Source organism: Lactuca saligna, chromosome 5 (assembly GCF_052625555.1).
Source record: "Lactuca saligna cultivar CGN05327 chromosome 5, ASM5262555v1, whole genome shotgun sequence".
Taxonomy (NCBI): domain Eukaryota; kingdom Viridiplantae; phylum Streptophyta; class Magnoliopsida; order Asterales; family Asteraceae; genus Lactuca; species Lactuca saligna.
The window spans coordinates 243,578,729-243,589,501 of record NC_136421.1 but is presented as its reverse complement, the minus strand read 5'-3'; the positions used below and the strand labels follow the sequence as shown (position 1 = coordinate 243,589,501).

Here is a 10,773-nt window from a genome sequence, read left to right as displayed (position 1 = left end):
AAGGAGTTTCGTAGCAACACTTCCACCAGTCTTGTATTCTGAGCAAACTTTACATCCGCGAAGGTTTCTCCATCTATTTGAAAGACTGCATAGATTTTGAAGAATCGCCACACACCACCAACATTTCTTCTTACCCACCGGTTCACCGACCGAAATTTGGCTATTTGGCTTCTCTCCCCTCTCAACCTTGTATCTTGGACTCCGATCAGGGTAACCACCGAAAAAAGTCATTCTTAAAGGGTGTGGTAAAGATTTTACCTATGAAAAAAAATATCACGTAGACGTCGTATAAACTTTTACCTATCAAATAGTTTTTACTTATGAGTGGAGTGTGGTAATCTTTTTGTCTACCAAAAAAAATAAATTAGTAAATTACAGTTTTGGTCCCTGTGGTTTGGTCAAATTCGCATATTCTATCCAACCTTTGAAAATTTGATAAGATGCATCCCTATGGTTTAAAGAAATTGCACTAGACATCCTTAATCCACTTAAAAAAATCATTTTACCCTTACTTTTATATATTTATTTCTCTTTTATATATATATATATATATATATATATATATATATATATATATATAGATCCGGTAAGAAAAATTTTTTGGTAGGAAGATAAGAAGTTTTTTTCTACATATTTTTTTGACGAACAAAATAAATGAATCGCTAGATGATTTATTTGTAAGATGATTCACAAGAAAAAATTCCCAAAAAAACATCTTTATGATTCATTTTTATAATAATTTTAATGAATAACAACAAATACCTTCCTACCAAAAATTTCCTTCTTATTTGATCTTGATTATATATATATATATATATATATATATATATATATATATATATATATATATATATATATATATATATATATATATATATATATAATTGTTTAGTTTTTTAAAAATTTTGCCGCATACATTTTTTTTATATTTTTTAAAAATTTTATTCGAATATATTATTAATGTTTTTTGTTTATATTTTTTTGACGTTTTATTTAAATAGTTTTTCTAGATTTGTTTTTTTTTTTTTTTTTTGTTGATGTTTTGCTCGAATATATCTTTTAATGTTTTTTTGATATTTTGTTTTTTTATATATTTGCATAGCATTTTATTAATATTTTTTGTATAGAAAATATAAAGTTTAGTTAAATGCGAATATGATTAACACTTAGGTATATAATTATTTATTTTAATAGGGTTATTGTATAGGCTAACCGAAATTCAAAACGAGTGTCAATTGCTTTGAATTCAATTTTTTTTGTTTTATAATTCTTTTTTGTTCTGAGTGGAAAATGCTAATTAGAATTCATATAACTCAAACACATATATCAATGTTTTCGAGTTCATTTTTTTTAGAAATTCTATTCGTTTTCGAGTTATATGGTTTTCCAATTAGCTTATTTATAAACTAAAACCCTTTTTTGTATTTCAGTGAGCTATTTATTATTTTTATTAAAAATATAATTTTATACCTAATCTAAGTTAATAATATTCACATTTAACAAACTTTTTTTTACAGTTTTTACAAAAAGTATAAACAAAAAAAACATCCAAAAAATTAAAATGTTTTCAAACAATACGCCAAAAAACTAAAAAAAAATATTCAAAAAAACATCATAAAGACATAAACGAAAAAAAATATAAAAAACATTAAACAGTATATTCAAACACTACACCAAAAAAAAATTGTTTCTTATATTTTTCTTGTTTATATTTTTATGATATTTTTTTGAATATTTTTTTTTAGTTTATTGGCATGTTGTTTTAATACATTTTATTTTTTTAACGTTTTATTTGTTTATACTTTTTGTAAGAAATGTAATAAAAAGTTTGTTAAATGTGAATATTATTAAATTTAGATTAGGTATAAAATTATATTTTTAATAAAATTAATAGATAGACTCACTAAAATACGAAAAAATATTTCAGTTTATATAAAAAGTAATTGGAAAACAATATAACTCGATAACGAACAAAATTTTTAAAAATAAAAAAATGAACTCAAAAAACATTGACATATGTGTTTATGTTATTTGAATTCTGATTAACATTTTCCATTCGGAACGAAATGTAAACAAATTATAAAACTAAAAAAATTGAATTCGAAGCCATTGACATACGTTTTGAATTTCGATTAGGCTATACAAAAACCCTATTAAAATAAATAATTATATACTTAATATGTGTTAATCATATTCTCATTTAACTAGCCTTTTTATATTTTTTTAAACAAAAATATTTATAAAAAGCTTTACAAATATATATAAAAAAAAGATCAAAAAAACATTAAAAGATATATTCGAGCAAAACATTAATAAAAATAAAAAAATAAAAAATAAAAAAATAAAAAAAAAAACCAAATAGAACGTCAAAAAAAATATCAACGGACAAAATATATATAAAAAAAACATTAAAAATATGTTCGAATAAAATTTTTAAAAAATATATATAAATTATAAAAAAAATATAAATAAATAAAACAAAATGTACGCGGCAAAATAAAAAAAAAATTAAACAATAAAAAGAAATATATATATATATATATATATAAAATAAAAAGAAATATATATAAAAGTAAGGGTAAAATAGTCTTTTTAAGTGTATTAAGGATGTTCGGTGTAATTTTTTTAAACCACAGGGATGTATATTGTCAAATTTTTAAAGGTTTGACTGAACGTGTGAATTTGACCAAACCATAGGAACCAAAACTGTAATTTACTCGAGATAAATAAATAAAGTAGCTTAAACGCTTCCCAATAGACAAACCCTCAAACATTCAACTTTAATCGTCTAGTCTAATGTTATACTGGTTGTGAAAAAATTGGTACGACACGATGTTTACCGCCGGTAATGAACATGACACCGTATAGCCTATTGATGACCGACGAGAGAATTGGTTTTGATATTATGTATTTTAATTTGTTTTGATAGTTTTGGGTTAATGTGGAAATCAAAGAATGAAATTTATCCTTTTCAATTATAATGCTTAATCTCATATTTGCCCTAACCAATCAAGTGAAATCTAACTAGGGTTTTGCAAGTGCAATAAAAGTCCCATACACATATGTTCAAAAGGCACCACAACCACAATAGCAATTCAAAGGCACCCACCCACCCAACCCATAACATGTTCACATGATAAGAAAAAAAAAAACAAAAAAAAAAAAAAGTCCCTATTTAAACAAAAAAAAATAAAATAAAATAAAATAACGTCCTAAAATTTTTAATTATCTAACATCACTGCTTGTACTTTCTCCATACCGCTGCTTCCTTCCCCATCTTTCTCCACACTACCTTTCCTCAACTTGTTCTTACCTATCCTTTCACTTGTTGAAACTTGTAATCTCATTTCTTTCTGAGATAGAATAGGAATAGACTCTTTCTCTTCATGTGGAGTAGGCTTTTGACCTTCATCTAGCATGGGCTCTTGACCTTCATCTAGTATGGGTTTTTCATCTTCATTTCTACTTGGTATAGACTCTTGAACTTGATGTTCATGTTCTCCATTTGAGATAGGAGGCTCTTCATCTTTAGTTGGGATAGATTTGTGATCTTCATGTGATATGGTGTCTTCAACTTCAACCTCAATTGGAATAGGCCCTTCATCTTCACAAACAATAGGCTCTTCATCTTTAGTTGGGATAGGTTCTTGATCTTCATGTGATACAGAGTCCTCAACCTCAATTGGAATAGGCCCTTTATCTTCACCTATGATAGAGGGGTCTTGTTCTTGTTCTTTAATTGGGGTAAGCTCTTGATCTTCATTTAGGGAAGTATCTTGATCTTGAATTGGAATAGGCCCTTTATCTTCTTGATGTGGTATAGGAGGAGGACCTTCAACCTTAATGGGTATAGGCCCTTCATCTTTATTTGGGGTACCCTTTTGGTCTTTCACTTGTAATCCATCTTTTTGTTCTTGTTTTGCATCCTCAACATGTTGTTTGTCCAAAAGAAGTGGTACTCCAAGAGGTGGCCAAACAGCAAGAGGAATGTCATCACCACACTATCAAATGTCAATATCAAAAAAATCAAAACACATTAATCCCAAATCTAATATAATCATACATCAAAATTCAAAATTCAAAATTCAAAAAAAGGAAAAAGACCATCTTACCCCTATGACATCATCTTCCGTCAAATGATCGGATCCAAACAAAGCCTTTCTCCCACCTCCTCTCCCCCTTCTTCCACCTCTGCCACCTGTACGTCCACCACCTCCCCCCTCACTAACAATAATCACCTTCTTCCTTCCAGCCTGTCTAGCCTCCTTTCTTGGTGAATCCCTCTTTTCATTCTTACATGATCTCACATTATGCCCCACCTGTAAACACTTCTTACAAGTCATCCTTCTTCCTTCCCTATCCACTGTCCCTCCACCAGAACCATGCACCACCACACCTCCACCAGACACATGAGCCACCATGGCCCCACTTCCACTTGACACATACACCTCCATTGCATCCCTTTTCCTTTTTCTCAACTTCCCCCTTTTTCTACACATGTTTACAGCTGGCTTTTGTGCTAAAGGGGTAACCCCTTTTGTCTCAGGCCACATTTTGATTCCATTCAATGGCTTCACATGATGACTGTACGCCTCATTCAACATCTTCATCCGGAACCAATCTGAAACATAAGCTTCTGGAAGCTTGTTGATGTAGAATATAGCAGCAATCGCATGAGGACAAGGTACACCTGACAATTGCCATGTCCTGCAACTACATGTTTTCCCAATTTCATCCACCATGAAAACATCAGCTCCATGTTTTACCTCAAACAAAGATCCACCACATGGTATCACACGCCAAAACCTTCACAAAAACAAAAACATAACATCAAATAAACTGTATATAAATATTTGGGAGTAGTGATATTTTAAAAAAATTTGTTACCTTTCTAACTCTTTTGTTTGTTCAAGTTTCTTTCGAATGGTGGGACAAATATCATCATCCCAGTTTTCAGATTCAGCTCTCATTTTTGACATTCTATCCATTACTATGACTCTGATGGATTCAAGTAGGGTGACAATGGGCTTTCTTCTTAAATCAAAGATTAGTGAGTTAAAACACTCACTAATCCCGTTTTCAACAGCATCACACCCTACATTAGTTTGAAAGAAGACCCTTGACCATGTAGAGGGGTCTTTATCCATTAAGTATTGATATGCTTCAGGATTTTCCACTCTGATTTCTTCCATTACTTTATCAAATTGTTGAGGAAATGACGCTTTACAAGCTTCCCAAAAAAGACGCTGAAACTGCCCTCCAGTGAACTTTTCGGTAAAATCATCATAAATATGTCTGGCACATTGTCTGTGTTCTGCTTGTGGCATCACATCATTCACTGCTTCAATTACTCCCTATAAAGATATTGTTAATATTTGTTATAGTAAGTGTTGAAGAATAATGAAAAAAAAAAAAAAAGGGTGAAGCAATACCATGTGATCGTTAGATATTAGAGTGACACCTGTCCCATCATCAAGATTGAGGTCTTTTTTCATCAATTTAAGAAACCAACTCCAATTCTCTTTATTTTCAACATTAACTACAGCCCATGCTACTGGATATATCTGGTTATTTGCATCCCTACCTACAGCAGATAACAATACACCTTTATAAACACTTTTTAAACAGCATTCACCTAATCCCAACACTCTTCTACACCCATGCTTCCACCCTTCTTTCAAACCTTGAAAACACACATAGAAACCTTGGAAATAAGTCTTCCCATCATCAGGGTTGACTTTTACATTCATCTTGACTGTGCTACCAGGGTTACTTCTCTTAATCTCTTCAGCATACTCCCATAATTTAGCATAATGTAGCTTTCCACCTTGCTCATATTCACTTAATGCATATGCTCTTGCTTTATGACATAATCTTATACTCACCTGACACTTGTATTTTTTCAACACAGCAGCTTGTAAATCAACTAGCTTGATTTCAGGATCTTGTGTTATTTTGGATGCAAATTTGTTTGCAATCCATTTGTAATTCACAAGGGAAGCTGATTTGAAGTGTCTTGCACATTTATGTTCATCTACAAGTGACTTTACCTGAAAAGATTTCTCATTTCCCATCCATGTAGCCCATAGTCTCCAAGGGCATTTTGTTTCATCATCATGTGCTCTTTTGGAACATCTTGCAAGAAGTCTCATGTGATCATTTCTTTCAAACCAGATCTGATAACCATTGGCAACTGCATAATTTGTGATACATTCTTTCAGTTGTTGGGGAGTTTCATATCTTTCACCAAGTATAGGTTTCATCAGTTTCCAATATGTCCTAGGATTATGTCTGGGATACTTTACTCCATCATTCTTGATGTTATTATGTGTCTGTTTTTGTAAAGACATTGAAAGCTCATTCAAAAAGCTTTCATGTTCGATTTCCATAGTATCTTCTTTCGACAGTTCATCGACATCAGCATCAAAAAGACTATTTCGCCCTGAACCAAATATGATTGGTTCAATGATACGTGCTCTTTTCTTCTTTCTAAGTTCACTTAGTTCTACTTCATCTGCTGATAAATGGTCTATGGAAGCAGTGTCTTCACTCTCATCGTCATCATCATCATCATCATCGACATCATCATCATCATCATCATCATCATCTTCACTCATGCTGTCTGTTTCATTTTCACTCTCATCCACCTTGTGGTTTACTACATCTTCAACTCCCTCAAGGTACTCTGTTAAATCTTCATCGAAATGCTCAAGGTATAATGCAATTCTACGCTTACTTCTATGTCCATAATCAACAAAAATTTTGAAATCTGAATCACTTTTTATAAGCCTTAATCCATTATGCAATTCCTTTCCAGGAATAACATAATATATACCTGAGCAGTCTGCATCTGTTTCCTTCTTCAAGAAATCAGAAAACTCAGAGTATTCCATGCTTGTGAAATCAAGATTTTCGAGTGCTTTGATTTCACCTCCTTCATAAGCAAATGGACTTGTCACAAACATGCCATTGAAGTTTATCTCAATTGAAGATTTTCTTGCTTTTGAAGATGTCATACTGTTAGAAAAAAACAAAAATAAAGAACCCTAAGTAAGTAAGGAGCATTCAAATAAACAATAAAAACAAGGAGACCATTATCAAAACCCTGTTAAAAAAAAAACTATGTGTTCACATTTTCATACAGATTCCAACTAAATAACCCACAATTTCAAACTATGCAAGAATATGTACCTGATTTTGACTTCAACGATCCCTCAATATTGTTTCTGATATCGCTTGTTTTTAGTCACTGAAATTCCTCGCCTTCTTCTTTTCCTAAAATGTATTTCTTCCCCCTGTAATAAATGAGAAACCTTTTTTAATTAAACCCTTATTATTTATTAAACATGATCAATACGCTTAGTATTTGCCACATTATCATTTATTGGCTACCACTTACGCATTGAACTTGCCTAACTCTTCCTTGTTACAAATTGCCTATATTGCTACAAAAATGCAACTTGGTTGCTATTGTTGGTAAAAAAAAGTTAAGTAAGATGATCATGTTTGCTATGTGATGCGATATGCCCTTTGAGAAACATCATTAGCTAATAACCTCAGGTTTTTATATGCCAAAATTCAAAGGTCCCATGGCTCAAAGTGTTCAAAAGATATCAACTTTATGTTATTGTAAGCAGTAATAAACAGACCTCACAAAAACAGTGAAGGGCCTTGATAATTTTATTTAATCTTACCAGATATAATGTCAGCCAATTTGTGATGTGGAAGAGCATCCCTGAAGAAGAAGGCTTCCATTAACTTCCGATCAATTTCCTCCTGCATTTTTGGTCAAAACCAAATAATTTCAACAATTAAAGAGGTGCAACAGGGCATTGACAATATCTGACATTATAATCCGAAGTTTTTCTGCCTACGTTCTAGGTTTCATGTAGTTTGATTAATAATGGCATCCTATTTTGCCAATTTTAAAGATTTAAACTACAAAGTGGCCCAATGTCATTTCAGAAGATGCATTCTAGTGAGTTTTAGTTTTACACTAAGACAATAAATAGAAAATTAAAGAACTTTCAATCAAGAAATGTAGTTCGACAAGACCTCATGACCAGCAAACCGGGTATGATTATCAGAGAATCCAGCATAGTTGTCAACATGTTCATCTACTTGCGTTTGTGTAATTCGTTCTTCGAGAGCAAAATTGTATTAGGGTTCCGGCTTCGTCTGTTCTTCAATTTGTTTTTTTGCTGAAGTAAGCTGCAATTCCACCAAAATCGATGATAATTTAAGTAGACATAAAAATGGAGAAACGAGAGAAAACCCTAGCAAAACAGAGACTTGAACGATTTTATATGGCTTCCGATATTGAGTTATTAACACCGCCCTGCTCTACAACACCCCTATGGTACCCTATATATGTATAATAAAATACATTTTATTATTATTTTAAGCCTATATATTAATTAGTTTGGTAGTTTAATTTTTTTTCCTAATAGGTAGATTTTTATAGGCAGTGAGGAAATTTTTATCATTTTTCTCCTCATTCAAACATATATTGTTACATTATTTTTTGTTAATCTCGTTAAATATGATTATTTGTTTTCGGAAAAAAATATCTCCCCTAATGAAGATGTCCTGATCAATTTACTTACACTTCAACTAATCATATGTGCGAGCAGGAAGCTATACCCCAAAACCTGAAGTCACTTACATTGATGGCCAAGAAGCAAAGGACAACAACAGGATATGATTATTTTATATTACTTATGATATGATTTTTTATTCGGAAAGAATGGTCTCTCCTAACGAGGATCTCCACATAGCTTACCTGCATTACGACTAATCATATGTGCGAGCAAGATGCTATGACCCAAGCCCTAAAGTCACTGCAAACGAACATTGATGGTTAATAAGCAAAGAACAACAAATGGATATGATCATTTTACCATATTACTTTTAATATGATTATTTTTTCGTAAAAAATAATATCTCCTAACAAGGGTGTCCATGTCAGCTTACGTACAATACGACTAATCATATGTGCGAGCAACTGCAAAATGAACATTGATGGCCAAGGAGCAAAGGACAACAAATGGATATGATCATTTTATCATATTACTTTTAATATGATTATTTTTTCGGAAAGAATGGTCTCTCCTAACGAGGGCGTCCAGGTTAACTTACGTACACTATGACTAATCCTCTGTTTGAGCACAACATCGAGCAAGAAGTTATGGTCCAAGCTTTGAAGTCACTGCAAACGATTCTCCATCATGCTTCTTCTATTTGTATATCCACCATCTTAAAGATGAGAACACAAGGTATGTTTAGCAAAGATAGTTCAAACTTGAAAGTTGTAGTTTTTCTTTTTGCTTGCAAAAATAATTATAAGTTTTTGAAATGTGTATATACTTACATAAAACATAAAGGTTATGTAAGGTTAAAAACTAAAAACTCTCAAAATCTATCTAAAGTAACTTTTAGATTATGAGTCTTTTGTTATAATTAAATAAAAGTTTAAGCTCGTACTCACAAACAAAGTATTTTTTTTTATTTTAATTTGATATTTTATAAAACCAAACACACCCAAAAATCTCCAAACTTTCCATCATCACCCTTGCAGATTGTAACTACCTTTAGAAATTCATTGTACATTTTTTTAGATACTTAAGGTCATCACATTACCTAACCAAATTGTTTCTCTCATTAAATCAATTACCAAAAGACCTTTCATTAAGGTTATGTTTGGCAAACTAGCTGAAAGGCTAGCTGGTAGCTAAAAAACTAATTGATAGCTGAAAAGCTAGCTGATAACTGAAAAGTTACCTGCTAGCTTATAAGTTAGCTGATAAAAAATAACGTTTGGTAAAAACTAGCTGATAAACCAGCTGAAATATATAAAATGACTTAAAATGCCATTTAGAAGAATACGTTTTTTTTTTGGTAATTAAATAAGGGTATATTTGAGAAATTTTTAAAAAGCTACTCAAAGTAGCTTTTTAAAAAACTAGTTTATCAGCTACTTTTTTGTGCTACTTTTTTGTTTGCCAAACATAACAATTTAAAAAAAAAAAAAAAAAAAAAAAAAAAAAAAAAAAAAACCTCGAAAAATAAACTAAATAAATGATGATCATACCCTTTTTTTTTTAATTGATGAAGCATATTGTTTTTCACACTTCTTACCAAATTACAATTTTTTATTTCATTGTGTGCACAATTATGTTAGTGTGTTTTTATTGCATGTATGGCATGTCATCACTAAGGTGATTACAAAGCATGTAACACTCTACTAGTTCACTAAAGGAATGAAAAAAAAAAATTTGATCTTTCATTCGTTTTTCTTCGGTTCCTTCCGATTTGGAAAGATAGTTTATAGGGAAATTAACTTAAATCTTCTTTTCATTTTTCTATGGAAAATTAACTTGAATCTTCTTTTCATATTTCTTCGTTTCCCTCAAATGAAACTCAGGAGCAAAGATCTTTCCAAATCTTCTCACCTCCTTTTCTTTCTCTCGTTAAATAAAACTCAGGAGCAGTGTGTACGTGATCATGATGATTAACGACTTTTATATGGTATTTCGATAATTTTTAAAGCACAACTATTTCCAGATTTCCGGGATCGTGTATATTGAAACTAATGATTATTAATAGCTCTCCAAAAAAGCTATGTTTTCATTATTAAAAACATCTCCCGAAATTCATGTAATCAGTTTGTAGCTCCTTGCTAGAGTTTTGCTACTTCTTTAATATACTTCAGGCGTTCCAAAAAAAACATATCCCGAAAAATAATATACAACAACAATAATGTTATAACAAGCA

The 10,773-nt window shown here is 31.0% G+C and overlaps 1 protein-coding gene across 1 annotated transcript; it reads right to left on the bottom strand.

Annotated features, from left to right (window-relative positions):
• Positions 1-2,953: 2,953 nt before the first annotated feature.
• LOC145047177 (uncharacterized) lies at positions 2,954-8,333 on the bottom strand. The gene is made up of 7 exons (XM_078995410.1): positions 8,056-8,333; positions 7,695-7,776; positions 7,192-7,295; positions 5,433-7,017; positions 4,888-5,354; positions 4,113-4,806; positions 2,954-4,001 (listed from the first exon to the last, which is right to left on the bottom strand). The coding sequence occupies exons 4-7, from the start codon at positions 7,014-7,016 to the stop codon at positions 3,222-3,224; spliced, it is 3,525 nt and encodes a 1,174-aa protein (XP_078851536.1). The 5' UTR covers position 7,017; positions 7,192-7,295; positions 7,695-7,776; positions 8,056-8,333; the 3' UTR covers positions 2,954-3,221.
• Between the last annotated feature and the right edge of the window lie 2,440 nt (positions 8,334-10,773).